Source organism: Candoia aspera, chromosome 2 (assembly GCF_035149785.1).
Source record: "Candoia aspera isolate rCanAsp1 chromosome 2, rCanAsp1.hap2, whole genome shotgun sequence".
NCBI classification, from domain to species: domain Eukaryota; kingdom Metazoa; phylum Chordata; class Lepidosauria; order Squamata; family Boidae; genus Candoia; species Candoia aspera.
In genome coordinates this window covers 124729861-124744967 of record NC_086154.1, presented here as the reverse complement: position 1 = coordinate 124744967, position 15107 = coordinate 124729861, and the positions used below count along the sequence as shown (strand labels likewise).

Sequence of the window (15107 nt, the reverse complement as noted above, 5' to 3'; positions counted from 1 at the left end):
ATGAATATAGATGGTTTCAGATGCTTTTTAGAATTAGCTGGAAGGATGTGACTTTTTAATAAAAGGCATCCCCATTTCCAGACATTCACTGGCTGATTTTGCACTTCAACCTTAGTGTATAATCAGTTCTCCTCAAATACAGTGTTCTATTTAAAAAAAGTATCTTCTAGGGCTCCCTTTTAAAATTTAATTTAAAACACTATATTTCCAAAAGCTTTAACTGTCTTAACATTCTTGAATATAAATTGAATAAAAACACTTGCACTGTGCTTTTAAATCAGTCTTTCCATTCTTTTTATCACAGCTAATACTTTTTAATGCCAGAAATGTATTCTAAACAAGTAAAGATAAAGTGTGTAAAACAGTTCAAATTTGAAATTCCCTGTTTCAATCATTTTGGAACCGTTTTTTGCTCAAGGATGTTTTGGTGTATCTTAATGAATGCTAACTCCATGTAGCACCTATCAAGATCTGAACATTCTTGGGCATTAATGAAAATTGTCCAGGAATGTTAACTGTTACATTTTAGCAGTTGTAAGTCATGCATTGATATTAACATGGCAGAGGTACACTGAATAAATGTTAATGATAGTTGGCTGTGTTATTCTCTCATGCACACTTAACAATTTTGTTTGCACTGAAATGAGAATAGGAAAAGTTTGTGCCATTAAATATGTAGGATACACGAAGAAATACTCTTTCTAAATCTTGAAAAGGACTCTCTTCATCATTCATTATCTAGCAGGTCATTTATTGCTACAATCTTAATTACATCCTGTTATTTTTATTACCAGCAGTATCATAAATGGGGAGGCTGGCTCTCTTTAGTAAAGCAAAATCAGCATAGGAATCCTTAGTCCACTATTAACCCATGTTCATGTATTTTAATTGTGTTATAAAAGATTCAATATGAATTCCAGGTGCTGGAGAAACTATCTACTCTGAGAATGATCTACTCTGCATGCTGGAACATGTTTGTCAAAAAGAGTGGGATAGAGTGGTTGAGTGCTATCATTCGGCTTGCAATTTTTTTTCCTTTGCTAAATTTAGCCAGAGAGGATCAAGTAAACTAGGATTGTTAATGATCCTCTGGTTTGAGAGGAGGTGGAAACTTCACAAGCTTTCCCATGTAGCAAATGTCTGTACCTCAGTGGTACAGCAAGTACTTTGCGTAGACAAGGTTTTAGATTCAGTCTCCATGTTTTGGAAAACACGCCACAATACCATATAAATTTCTTGATCTCTTTGTGTAGGGCACTATTCTGTCATATAGGAACAGCGCTACTGTATTAACTAATTACTAAAGGTGAGATGACACCTTTACTTTTTGCCCAGTATCTTGCTGGGAGTCCTTGTATTCTATTCTTCCTTGAGCTACTTGAGGCCTTTTATGTGAATTTGGCACTTGGAGCTCAGGTTTTAGCATGTTTACTCAGAGGTTTGGGGATGCAGCTCAGTGGGATTTACACTCAAGCTTAGTTGTGCAATGTGATGCACAGTGTTGGTCTTGAGAAATGTAGGTTCAAGTCCACCCTTAGCCATGGAAACTCAATCTTCCCATGGGGGGGGGGGAGAAGACTAGTGATCAAGTGCTGATCTTTTGGAAGAAAAGGTAGGTTATAAACCTAACAAATATCACTCCATGTAGCTTTAGCTTAGAAGCTTCCTCCTGCCTTAGAATATCAACTATCCTAATCTTCATTTGGCTTTACAGATAAAGGACTTGCAAAGACTGGTAGAGAAAACTACTTCCAGACATAGTATTTATAAACTTCGCAAGCCACTACATCTTCTGTTTTAGACTATAGTATTTAATTAATTAATTAATTAATTAAATGGTTTATTTTCTATCTCGCCTTTATTTTTATAAATAAGGCGGTGAACGTACCTATTACTCGTTCCTCCTCTTTTCCCCACAACAACAATCCTGTGAGGTGGGTGGGGCTGAGAGAGTGACTGGCCCAAGGTCACCTGGCTGGCTTTCATGCCTAAGGCAGGACTAGAACAAGAGTTCCTCTTTTGGGGGAGATGGGCGGTAATTAAATTTGAATAATAAATAGTTTCCTGGTTTCTAGCTGATGCAGGGTTATTAAATCATTAAATAATTATAAAACGTTGAAGTTTTGTGCAATCCTACTTGGGCAAAATGCCAATTATCTTAGTAATTCTTTTTATTCTATATATTTAAAAACACAATAGGTATTAATAAACACAATAGACTTCTACAACCCTGTGAATGGCTCTGGTGTACGAGGACTATGGGGTTTGTACCGCAGCGCCTGAGCAGGGTATAGCTTGTAAAAGGCTGAGCCACTCTATAGGAGGCCTCACGTACTTTGATCCAAATCAAGCAGTTGGAACCAACCACAGGGCGCTGTACATCAGCAACGCTCAAGTTGTGCGGGAAAGGGCGGGGCCAAGCCGGCGGCACCTGCGCATCACGAACTCCACGCGGTAATCGGAGCATCTTAAAAGGCGTACACCGGCGAGAGCGCTTGGTAGTGAGTAGTGTTCCGGAGGGAGCTGTGCGAGTGATTTGAATGCCCACGTCATTGAGCTTGGCGTGGGAGCTGCCTGGGACGCCTTCCTGGCTTTTCGAAGCCTTCCTCTTGTGCGGCAGGCGCTGCTGGGCGAGATTGTAAGAGCCGGTCCTCTCCCTGCGGTTCCTCCAAGGCGAAGGCGCGTCGTCGTCGCTGAGAGCGCTCTTTCCTCGGACCACAAGCAGGCTTGACTCGAAGGCGGGACGAGGGCGCGGGTATCGAGAAGGTGCTGGGCTCGGTCCGAAGGGAAAGGAATGGGCGGCTCTTCCTTCAGTGGGGATTGGGAGAAATCGGACTTGGAATAGCAACAGCGTTTCGAACCAGATCCCAGCGGATTTATCGGGTGGAGTTTGGGGCAAGTTGTCTTTCCAACGCGCTCCCGTGATCTGGCAAGGCCAAGTGACACGTGTTCGGTCTGTCCTTGGCTCTTGGAATCTTCCCCGGAGCGCGCGCGACCTCTCGAACTGGAGGGCGCCCCGCGGGATCACGGCTCCGGGCTCCTGGGAATGGCGTTAGCTGGCCTTGGGACGAAGCTCCGAAAGTCTTTTTCTCTTTCGATGTAGCATTTATTCAAAGAGGCCTATCGCTTGCTTTGATCGAAGAGAAGACCTGTGGTGTTATATTTTGGCTTATCGTCGGTTGTTCGCTCTAGAATCGATTTCCACCCAGCGCGACTTTACAGGGCAGCGCCGCTGAACTTGGTGAGCCTCCGGTTTTATTTCGCTGTGATTGAGGTTTTTTTTTAGAGGTGGTGTCCACCTTTTCTTCAGGAACTGAAGGTGGTGTAGGTAATATCCTGTTCTTTAATTGTTGCCAATAGCTTCAACTGAGAGTGAGTGACCAGCCCACAGTCACCCTATGGTTTATGGTGGTCTTGAATCTGGCTCATCCTAGTCCATTACCATAATCATTACACCACATGGGCTTTTAATCGGGGGTACAGTAATATTATTCCCAACTAACACAGCCAAGGGTGATAAAATTACAATCTAAATATATCGGGATTATACCTGATTGGAAGAAACCATGTACTTGGTTGAATGGCTTATTTGTATTCAGTAGGGCTTAATTCTGGGTTGCGTCACTAAAAAGTTAGCATATACTTGTATTTTTGTTTCACAACTATTAGGTATTTTCCATGTAAAACAAAATAGACATCACTTCTAAGCTAGCTTGACACACATACCACACAACTGTTAGTATAGGGAAATGTTTTTGTTCTACACTCATTTTTAGCTGAACTTTTTTTGGCCTGTTCCTGTTCTTCTTGTTTCTTTCCCCATAATCTGACATACAGCAGTTTGAACTTCCTTAATAAAAGTGGTGTAGTGGGTAGGGCATCAGGCTAAGCATCCTTCCTTAGACACAAAACCAGCTGGGGGACCTTGGCCCAGTCCCCCTCTCTCAGTCTGAGGAAGCAGGAAAGAGCAAACCACTTTTGAAAAACCTTGCCAAGAAAACTTCAGGGACTAGTCCAGGAAGTCTCCAAGAATCAGACACGATTGAATGGATTAAAAAAAAAAGTGATGGGAAAACTGCTAACATGTAATTTTTGTGGTCCTGAATAGATAAAAACAGGATTGAAAACCAGTATAAAATAAAAAGTATTATATAAATGGGTGTAAAGTAGCAATAAACAACTTCCTTGACCAGAGGGCCAGTTACTTTGTATGTTATATCAAGTAGGCTACTAGATCTGGCCTTTGAAAATCTAACCAGCTCCCAGATAGTAGCAAAGAGATGGAGAAAATTCAAAATTTGGCTGCCAGTTAGTGTCTGTTTGGATTTTTGCAGCCCTGATCTGGTAGCCATGCTCTCCAGGGCTGCACTCCAAAAGAGAGTAGATCATCAGCTATTTTATTTGAGAGTTCAGGGGATTTTAAGGGGTAAAATAAATATATTTAGTTTCTGCAAACCTCAGTCACCATTTTCTCTTAAGCCTCACTGCCGCAGTTCCCAAAAATACCCCAGAATGTGTGGTTCCTCCCATGCTAGAGAAACTCTGGAGGCTGCAGAAGTGATGCTGGTGGGTTGCACAAAATCTGTATATTTGCATAACTTTTTAAAAGGTCACTTTTATCAGTATGGGCAAGATTATCTTCCTGTACTGTGCTTGGGAAGCAAGGGAAGGGTGCTAGATGTTGCAACTCCAAATTAATTTCCTGGCGCTCTGAGTGCCTGCAGCCCTTAATTGCTTAATTTCATTTATGATTTAAGAAGCTTTATATATGAACTTGCTCAGCTGTATTGTGTAATTGTTTAGAATTATGTGTGTGGTTGTGCATAATGCAAAAGGCATTCTTAGCAATGTTGTACAATTAATGTATATCACACGTTCAAAGGCTGTCATATATATTAACTAGGATTAGCCTATGCCTTGCAGTATAGACTAATCTAGTCATTCCCATATGTAGCATAGGACCCAATTGATACACTGTACTGGGCCAAGAAAATTGATGACACCGTCATAATAAATTAACATTGATGACACCATCATAATAAAGGAACAACTGGATAAGACACATGAAACCATCAACAACATCTTCAAAGGAATAAAATTCACAAGGGAAGAAGAAAACAATAACACACTATCCTTCTTGGACATCCTCTTCAGCAGAGGAAGTGATGGCAAGCTAGAAACAAATCTGCTAGAAATGAACCCACGCTAACCAAGTACTCCATTACCTAAGCAACAACCCAACCTCCCACAAGAGGAGTTGTGTAAGGACATTGTTCAGACAAGCACAAATGCACTGCAGCAACCCAGAACACCAGAAAAAGGAAAAAGATCATCTGTACAGCATCTTCCAACAAAATGGATACCCGCTCAACTTTATCTGTGACTATCAAGCTACTAAAGCTGGCAGTGGCTTCAGAAAATTTCTTGGTATCTGTTCAGAGTTGATGGATTTCATTAAAAAACAGTCTATCCCTATTTCTCCAACCAAAAGCTTCAGAAATAATGGCTAGAAAGTTGGATTTGGACCTGGACTTGAAACCTTTCAATACAAGCTCACTGGATGGCTTGGGACAAGTTATTCTTTGCTTCTAAGTACTCCAGGACACCAGTTTTTGTAATTCCTCAGGGGATTAATGGCTATGTATTTGTTCAGATACGTTACTTCAAAATACTGTCTACTTTATAATTGGAATAGAAATTGACCATGTTGCACACTTAAAATGGGTAGGGTTCCTCAGTTGTTATTTGGAGATTTGCCTGTCCACGTCTCCTGCTCCATATCAATTTCCCAGCTTTCCATCTGCCAGAACAAGCAATAGCCCCCAACAGCTATCTGGGTCTTTTTTTCAAAGAGGACTGGAAGAAACTGCAGCTGAATGACTCCCAGTGCTGTTTTGAAAAAGTTCGTACTATGATGTGATATCTAGGTTATATATCAGCCTTTTTTGTAATAAGTAGCTAGGCTAAAGAATCTTTGCTCTGTCAAAACCAGACGGAGATCAGCTTCACTGAATCTTATTTTCAAGCTTGCCTGCCTGCATACAGGAAGTTACAGCTCTTATAGGCACTATACTGTCCCACAGAATATACAAACTTGACCAACCAGTTTCTAAATTCCCTGCAATGAAAAAAAATAGTGAGGAAGAGGAGGAGTTGTGTGACTTTGTCCAGAACTATGCTTGCTGTCTCCTACGCTGATTGCAATTGTTCATGAACTATAACTAATGATAATTTATTACATGTATATGTTGCCCAACTCCCAGCAACTCTGGGCGGTTTACAGTGGTTAAAACTTTTTAAAAACAAAGAACAATGCAGAAAACACAAAAACAGCACAAGACAAGGAACAACAATGGCAGCGGGGAACAGGAAGGAAGGCAGGAAGGAAGGAAGGCATCAGTCGTCCTCTCCAATGGCCTTGGTGAAGAGCCAGGTCTTTAAGGCCCTTCGAATCCCAGTAGGGTGGGGGCTGTTCGAATTTCATTCCAGAGGACAGGCACTGCTGCAGAGAAGGTGCGCTTCTGGGGTCCCGATAGGTGGCATTGTTTAATTGATGGAACCCGTAGCACGCCAACCCTGCCAGTTTGAACCAGTTGGGCAGATACCATGGGAACTGAAGTCTCTGCCTATAAGGAGAACTAACATCCTTTTCCTGTAATTTAATTGCTACATTTTTTTTATCAAGCAGTATATCAGTGAAGTAACTCATGGACATACCTATCTTGACGCTACTGGTAACAATTAGCTTCACAAATTGCTTTCTAGGAATAGCTGTTTAGAAACAGATTTGAATGTTTTCTGTGCTAATCTCCTGCCATATTTTTTCTTATAAAGTTTACCAGGCCTAGGCAGATGTAAGTATTTGCCAGCAGTAAAGTTAGAGAAAAGAATGTGGTTTTCAAATGCGCATCTGGTAGGCATTTGGGGGATTTTTTTTTGTACAAGCTTTCACAGATTCTCTCTTTTGCAGAGAGGTTTGGAAAAGATGTCGCTGTCCAGATCCAGCCGAAATGGTCTCTGCACTCTTCAGAGAACATACTGGTATGGAAAAAGAGTTACTTATTTGAAAGCATATTTACAGTGAAGGGAAATGTTTAATCTCAGACAATACATCCAAATTCAGAGTTCCTGTTACCCACAATCCTGTCAAAGATGCTAAAAGCTGCTGTACAAAGCACTTTGCCACCACTTCTGAGATTCCATTTGACAACGAATAAAGATATTTTCAGAGATGCTTTTTATTTGTTAGAACTATCTGGACAAAGTTAGAAAGGTAAAACTCTTGGATTCAGCTAAAAGTTTCTCTAAGGAGAAGAAAGAGGAGATAACTTGTCATGATATTAAGATCACTCAAAAGATACTGGAATATCATTGTTGACCTTTCCCCTTTAGGTCCATTTTTAGGCAGGGAATTTGTTTTTGCATTGCTACTGTCTTATGGGATTAAAAGAAAGGCAGTAAAGCTCAAAGGTTTTCTTTTTAATTGACCCAGGAGTGTTGATACTGTTAAAAAACTTCTAAGTTATCCAGCTTCTAACCTCAGGCAAGACTAAATCAATTTTATTAAATAACAGAAGTCTTCCAAGAGCTTAGCTTAGCCTATCACCTTCTTGCTGTTCTCCTTTCAAGCCTGTCCCAATGCCGTCCTACCATTTTTCTCACTCCCAGGTGGTGCTACACATTCTGTAACCTAATAAAAAGAAAGCCAGACACCTTGACTGAACTCCCCTAAACAATCTTGTCTCATACTAATTTGCCTTGGCTCCTTACCCTGATATATATATGTATGGACTCTAATCTTATCTATAAGTGCTTCCTTTCCCTTTTAGCAAGGCTTCTGCCTCTGCAGCTCCAGAGGAAGGAAACAAACTTAGAGATCATTTTTATTACCCCTTCAATTTCACCTTGAGTGGAGGCAGAAGTTAATCAGTAATCTCTGAGCTTCCTGGAAAGCAGACATCTGCCCCCTATTGCTAATGATGGCAAGAATCCTATGTTCAGACATTTTAAGGAAAAGGAACAACCCAACGGCAAAAAGTTTGCTTGCCTCTGCTTTCAGGGAAATGTTTTATCTGTTTCTAATAATCATCCAGAGCCAGTCTGGTATAGTGGTCAAGGCACCAGGCTAGAAACCAGGAGGCCGTGAGTTCTAGTCCCACCTCAGGCACAAAGCCAGCTGGGTGACCTTGGGCCAGTCACTTTCTCTTAGCCCTAGAAAGCAGGCAATGGGATACCACTTTCAAAAAACCTTGCCAAGAAAACTGCAGGGACTTGTCTAGGCAGTCTCTGAGAATTGGACACAATTGAATGGATTAAAAAAAAAATCCAGAAGCTCCTTTCCTGTTGACTTTATTTTAAAAGTTTCAGAAGCTGCTGCATGTGGGGAATGCAGGCTGCTTTAAGAAACGAAAACCAAACACTGCCAAGCCATGAGAATGCCTGCCAGGGAACTGAGCAAACTCATGTTTTATAGATCTGGCAAACAGCCATCTAGGTCGCATGTTCACACTTTTCTCTCTAGAAATAGGAAACTCATTTTCTTTAAGAAGATTTATTTGAAAGTAGGCTAGGGAATTCTTAAGATTTGTTGCTTGGAGACCAGAAAGGAGTTCTTTCTTTCTCAGCACCCCTGCTTCCTGGCAGCCTCACTTTAATGCTTCCCCCTCTTCCTTCCAGTAATGTATTTCTACAGTTTGCCTTGCCTTTGCGTGTCTGTGTTACATGGCAGGTGTTGTAAGTCTGCGGAGTATGATTCGGCACATTCTAAAGATCAAAGTTACGACACAGCATGTTTAAAGGACACTGGGACACCTCTTCTTACATTACTGCTTGCAGAATACAGTATGTGCTTTCTAGGATCAGAAAGGAGTCAGTCATGGTGTGCAGTACCCAACTTGAAAACCATTTAGCTGTTATTACTATCCATGAAGAACTGAATGGGAAATAGCTTTGTGAGGTTGCTGAGAATTCTGTATTGGCAACCTGAAGCCCTTCAGAACACAGAGCAGCCCTGGTAGAAGGGATCAAATATCCATGTAGTTTGGCATCCTACTTTTGTGGGTGACAACCTGTCATTTCCAGGAACTGTGCAAACTGGGTAACACTGAACATGTTCCTTGTCCCTAATGTTCAGGGATATAGCTTCTAGCTTGTTACCAAGTTATCTTCCATAAATGTTTCTCTTTTCTTCCTCCTCTTTTTAAAAGCCCCCTAAGATAATGGATATCACATTGTCTTTCTTTGGGAAACTGTGATGCGTCTCTGATCTTTCATTAAGAGTTAGGAAGGCTTAACTCGGTGTGTGTGTAGATATAGATATATAAGATGCAGGCAGGAACATAGGCACTGATCACAGCAGCACAAGAACAGGCACTAAGCACCAGATCCATAGAAGCAGGGTTCTACCACACTAGACAGGACCTGAGGTGCAGACTGTGCAGAGAGGCCTCAGAGACAGTGCAACTGTCATGCGCTGCCTACCTCTGAATAATGCTCAGACACTGGTTCGGTGGAACAGGCTCTGGTTTATTCACAGCGCAGGTACAGCATCGGGAAAAAAGCTGAGAGTGACAGGAGCGCGCCGGTGCGGGGTTTAAATACCCCGCGCCGGTCAGCGCCCCCTCACTCGCGGTCACGTCACCCCCCTTTGTCCAACACGTTGACCTGCCGGTGGGTGAGGGGTTGCGAGGCCCCGCTGGCGTTCCGGGATCGCCCATCATCGGTTTCTCTATTCCTCCGGTGATTGCTGTCAGCTGGGCGATCTCCGTTGTATTAGCGCTAATGGCTTGGGTGTGCTCCGTAATCCGTTTAGCTATTGTTTCTTGACCTTTAGTCGTTGTGAGTTGATGGCTACTTATCTTGAGCCCCTTCCCCTGTTTCCTTGCTATTGTCATGTGTGCCATTGCGCTGATGACTTCAGCTCAACGGCACTCATGACAGCAACACATAGTGGCAGGGGGTAAGATGCAGGCAGGAACAGCATATACTGAACGGCACAATCAAGTAGCTGGCATTGTGTACAGGAACATCTGCACAGTCTATAAGCTAGACCCTCCCAAGTCCGGATGGGAGATTCCACAGAAGGTCGTGGAGAATGACAGGGCTAAGATCCTGTGGGACTTCCAGATCCAGGCAGACAGGCAGGTACTGGCCAATCAACTGGACATCGTGGTAATAGACAAGGACCAGAAGACAGTGGTGGTGATAGATGTAGCAGTGCCAAGTGACAGCAACATCGGGAAGAAGGAATATGAGAAGCTGGAGAAGTACCAGGGCCTGAAGGAGGAACTAGAGAGGAGGTGGAAAGTGAAGGCCAAAGCGGTCCCTACCAGTGGTGGTAGGGGCACTTGGGGCTGTGACCCCCAAGCTGGGGGAGTGGCTCCAACAGATCCCAGGAGGAACATCAGAGCTCTCTGTCAGAAGAGTGCAGTGCTAGGAACAGCCAAGATACTGCGCAGAACCCTCAAACTCCCAGGCCTCTGGTAGTGGATCCGAGATTGAGGAAGACACATACCACCCAGTGGGGTAAGAAGGGAATTTTTTTATATATGTCTTCTTAAAGTACTGCATCTGGCCTGTTTTTCTTACAGGTTAAGAGAAATGACTTGGAGAACCTACCCACCCACTTGCTGGGTCAGGCTCCCCTTCTGTGCCCATAGCACTTGGAACGCTGCTGGAAGCAGGAGGCGCAGGCTTATGGTAGCAGCAGGGGCAGGTCTGGGTGTATGCAGCATCTTGGCTTATGGAAATCACTGTTGGCAGGTGAGTGAAACGTGGGATGGCATGGCATGTCACCAAGGGAGGAATGGAACAGGAAAGGCTTGAACCTGTTGTGAGAGGAAGTTGTTGAAACTCTGCCTCAGCTGAGACTACTTAAATGCTTTGCTTCATAGCTTTCTGATTTAAAAAAATGGACCCTATTTAAGGCTGAATGGCCCCATTACTGAAGGGGCACAAAAGGTTTGTCCTAGGCCCTGTGCAGTCACCATTATCCCTTTCATAGCCCTGGAACAGATGGGAGTCAAATATTTGCCCCCTCCCTTTTAATTTTTGCTTGGGGCTGATGCTTAAGGCAGCTATTTTGCTGCTTAAAACTCCTGAAACAGGCCCTGCATCCCTATTTTTTGGAGTGCAGCCCTTAACATTTCAAACCACGTCTGATGTGGCTCTTTTGCTGAGAGAAGTGTGTCCCCCAGTACTGTTCCTTTCCTGATTGCCTCTCTCTTGGTTTTCTTTTAGGCAACAAAGGCTGAGCCTCCAATATCCACACCTGCTCCCTCCTTCCCTCGCTTTACCCGAGAAGAGGTGGCTCGCCATCATGACGAAGCTAATCGGGTGTGGGTGACTTACGGCAGTGAGGTTTTTGATGTCACCGATTTCATAGAGCTGCATCCTGGGGGCAGAAGTAAGATTCTTCTGGCAGCAGGTGGTGCTTTGGAACCATTCTGGGCTCTCTACGCCATGCACAAACAACAGCACGTTCAGGACATCCTTCAGGAATACAAAGTGGGAGAACTGAGCCCAGAAGAGCCTCCTCTGCCAAGCCCAGACGACCCTTATGCTAACGATCCTCCAAGACACCCTGCCCTCCGAGTCAATACCGTCAAGCCCTTCAATGCAGAACCTCCTCCAGAGTTACTCTCAGAATATTTTCTGACTCCCAACCAGCTCTTCTTCAAGCGCAACCATCTTCCTGTGCCAGTTGTGGACCCTGAAACCTACCGCCTGTGTATTCGGAGTCCCTCTGGACAGACACTGTCCTTGTCTCTGCAAGACCTGAAACAGAATTTTCAAAAACATGAAGTTACAGCCACCCTACAGTGTGCTGGCAATCGTCGTGCAGAGATGAACACCATTCAGAATACCAACAGGCTCGGGTGGAACATTGGGGCCATTAGCAATGCTTGTTGGGGTGGTGCCCGGCTTCGGGATGTCCTGATACAAGCTGGGTATCAGCCAGGTGATAAGGGGCATGTCTGCTTTGAGGGCCTGGACAAGGATCATAGTGGCACTGTGTACGGAGCCTCCATCCCCTTTAAAAAAGCCATGAGTCCTGACGGGGATGTCCTGTTGGCTTATGAGATGAATGGGGAGGAGCTGCCTCGGGATCATGGGTTCCCACTCAGAGTCATTGTGCCAGGTGTAGTGGGGGCTCGTAATGTTAAATGGCTGGCCCGGATTACAGTGGGACCAGGGGAAAGCAAGAGTCACTGGCAGCAGAAGGATTACAAAGGATTCTCTAGTTCTGTAACGTGGGAGACCGTGGACTTCTCCAAGGCACCTGCCATTCAAGAGATGTCCATCCAGTCTGCCATTACTGAGCCAACTCCTAAGACCTCTGTCTCCCCTGGGGAGCTCAAGGTGAAAGGCTATGCCTGGAGTGGTGGGGGGCAAAGGGTGATCCGTGTAGATGTTTCGCTGGATGGTGGAAAAAGCTGGCAAGAGGCATCACTAACTGGTGAGGAGCAGTTGCCTGGCCGAGCTTGGGCTTGGAAGCTTTGGCAGCTGGACACTTCTGTGCCTGCTGGAACCAAGGAGTTGAACATTGTCTGCAAGGCTGTGGATACCAGCTACAATGTGCAACCTGAGTGCGTGGGGCCAATCTGGAACATTTTGGGAGTACTCAACAATGCTTGGCATCGGGTACATATCCGTGTGGGAGAGGATTGAGAGGCCTAAAAGCATGGAGGGCTGTGGAACTTGGCTTCCCTACATTTGTCTGCTGCTGCCCCTTGAAGAAACCAAGAAGAAGGGTGGGTGCCTTGTAACTTCTGGGCTGCTTTCCTCATTCTCTGTGCAGCTCCTGAATGTAGCAGTTTTAGGGCTAGGGTGCTTATCTTCTTTTTCTAAGGGTGTGGTGGTCTCAGAGGAAAGTGTTGATGACTCTCCTTCACTTAGCTTTCTCCCTAACAGAGATCCACTTTCCTTAGGAATTTTGGATTGTGGCTTTTATAGTATTCAGAATTTTTTCAGTTGTCAAAATTACCTACTTGTTTGCTGGCTTTTTTAATACCTCCTCCGAAGATAGATATTTATTAAAGGTATTCGATCACTTACCACTAAATACCCCATCATTTTAGGAACATGGCCCACTTTATTACTTTGCTTTCCCTGTTCAATGGGGTGCCCACTTCAGTCTTGCCATATTTAGTGTCTTTAGCTATTTTATGGGAGAACTTAAGTAGCTGATATTTCTCCCACTGTAATGCTGAGCAGTATCAGAAACTGTAAGCGTTCCCCATTTAAAGACCTGGAACTTTGCCCCACATCAAGTCTGGCAAATCAGTTCTTGCTGCATGAATGCACTTAGTCCACCTCTTCTCTTAAGCTATCATTCTGGGCAGCTTTTGCTGTCCTCTTACTAGGGTAAGAAACCTGATGCTCCCAGCTGCTTTGATCTACTGCTCTCAAGCAACACAAACTTGCTTATGCCTGGCTTAGTGCTTTCCCTTTTATATTTCAAATGTGTGTCTGTTGTAACCTTTGTCAGTATGCCTCCATTATCTTTGCTGCTAGATCTTGGTCCAGTTAGTGCACTTACAGGTTCTTACTGCTGAAATAAGAGCTGTTTCTAATTTCTCATCCCTGCCTAAAACAGGTGCTTCAGTTGTCCCAGATGTAAAATTGGATGGGATTCTTGAACCATTGGAAGACTAGGGAGAAGAGCAGATTTCACCAGCTTTTATCCTCACTGGAATTCTTTGTGTCTTTTTTTTTTTTAATCTGTTCAATCGTGTCCGCTTCTCGGAAACTGCCTGGACAAGTCCTTGCAGTTTTCTTGGCAAGGTTTTTTGGAAGTGGTTCGCCATTGCCTCCTTCCTCAGGCTGAGAGAGAGTGACTGGCCCAAGGTCACCCAGCTGGCTTCATGCCTAAGGCAGGACTAGAACTCACTGTCTCCCGGTTTCTAGCCTGATGCCTTAACCACTACACCAAACTGTTCTACCCCTGTTCTTTATCTGTGGAGAAGGGCCTTGACATGCACTTTGAGAAACATTTTAAATTAAGTCTCCTGAGCCAGCAGGTGTCAGAGAGAGAATGGCTCAAGAAGAGAGACTGCCACATACAGGGATTCTGTTCTGTGAAAACAGCCAGGCAAGCAGGGGGCCTTTTGGTAGGAAAAGTAATCTCTTTCTTTGCATGGCCTGAGCTTCACAAAGGGATTCATGTTGCCACAAGAGCTGCTGCTCCTGGCGGTAGCAGGTATTTAATTCTTCCAGGCCGTGCTGGGATCCATTTTCATTTTTGAACAGAGAAGTCTTCTTGGTGCCATCTTGAGCATGTTGTACCTTCCTGACACCCTTCTTGATACCCATGATATGTCCTATAAATGACAGCATAGATTAGGTCCAATTCAAATTCAGAAGTGAATTATTTAAGGTCCTAGAGCAGTTAAAAAAAAATTGACTGCTACCTAAAAGTAATAAGTGACAGATTAGCTGCCCTGGGAGAACAGCCTACAGGTGGAATGCCGCCATAGAGAAAACTGTTCCCTGTTTGTGACCCATTAGTTTTTATTTAGCTAGGCAGAGTGGGAAGTCAGAGACTCTTCAGCTGCCCCAAATCCAAGATACTAAGCCCAGTATCTCAGCACACTGAATTTTATCTAGAAAGGGATAGAAAGCCCATGGAATTCACATAAGGAACTAAACCATAGTTTAGCCGTGACTTAATAAACCATAACTGGTGCTGTATGACTCACAAAGCTATGAACCATATTTTATAACCGTCAGTGGCTGGGTTCACACAGCATTCTATCCCAAACCCAAACAAACTATACGATAGCTTAGTATGTCATTTGAACCTTGACCGAGATCCTTTTTGCTGCCCCAAATTGAATTTTCGTTGCATTACTCTTTGTTTCCTTCAGGTTAGGGCCATCCTGCTCGAGAGCAGTAGATCAAAACAGCTGGAGGGCATCAGTTTTGGCTGCATGTGGTTATGCGAAAGCTGTTCTGCAAGATTGCTTTGTTGTTCCGGGCATCAGTTCAAGCAGGCAGCTGGATTGATTCCTCAAGGTTGATTTATGAGCTTGTTTGCAGTTCACCTGAATGTTGGCACTGCAGCACTGCTATATCAACCCTCAACACCTCCCCCAGGTGCAAAAATT

At 43.9% G+C, this 15107-nt stretch overlaps 1 protein-coding gene across 2 annotated transcripts; it reads left to right on the top strand.

Moving 5' to 3' along the window:
* The first annotated feature begins 364 nt into the window (after nt 1-364).
* On the top strand, nt 365-13053 carry SUOX (sulfite oxidase). Of its 2 annotated transcripts, none has more exons than XM_063293511.1 (4): nt 365-1306; nt 6975-7041; nt 10590-10761; nt 11239-13053. In XM_063293511.1, the coding sequence occupies exons 2-4, from the start codon at nt 6986-6988 to the stop codon at nt 12667-12669; spliced, it is 1659 nt and encodes a 552-aa protein (XP_063149581.1). In that variant the 5' UTR covers nt 365-1306; nt 6975-6985; the 3' UTR covers nt 12670-13053. The 2 variants fall into 2 exon arrangements, with proteins under 2 accessions (XP_063149581.1, XP_063149580.1); XM_063293510.1 differs by lacking the exon at nt 365-1306 and adding an exon at nt 2561-3241.
* Nucleotides 13054-15107: the final 2054 nt, after the last annotated feature.

What these genes read in the sequence shown, in the direction of transcription:
- SUOX (XM_063293511.1), top strand. Translation starts at nt 6,986, where the DNA reads ATGTCGCTGTCCAGATCCAGCCGAAATGGTCTCTGCACTCTTCAGAGA. An exon ending in ACTCTTCAGAGAACATACTG is followed by an intron (nt 7,042 to 10,589) that starts GTATGGAAAAAG and finishes TTTTTCTTACAG; the next exon opens with GTTAAGAGAAATGACTTGGA. An exon ending in ATGGAAATCACTGTTGGCAG is followed by an intron (nt 10,762 to 11,238) that starts GTGAGTGAAACG and finishes GTTTTCTTTTAG; the next exon opens with GCAACAAAGGCTGAGCCTCC.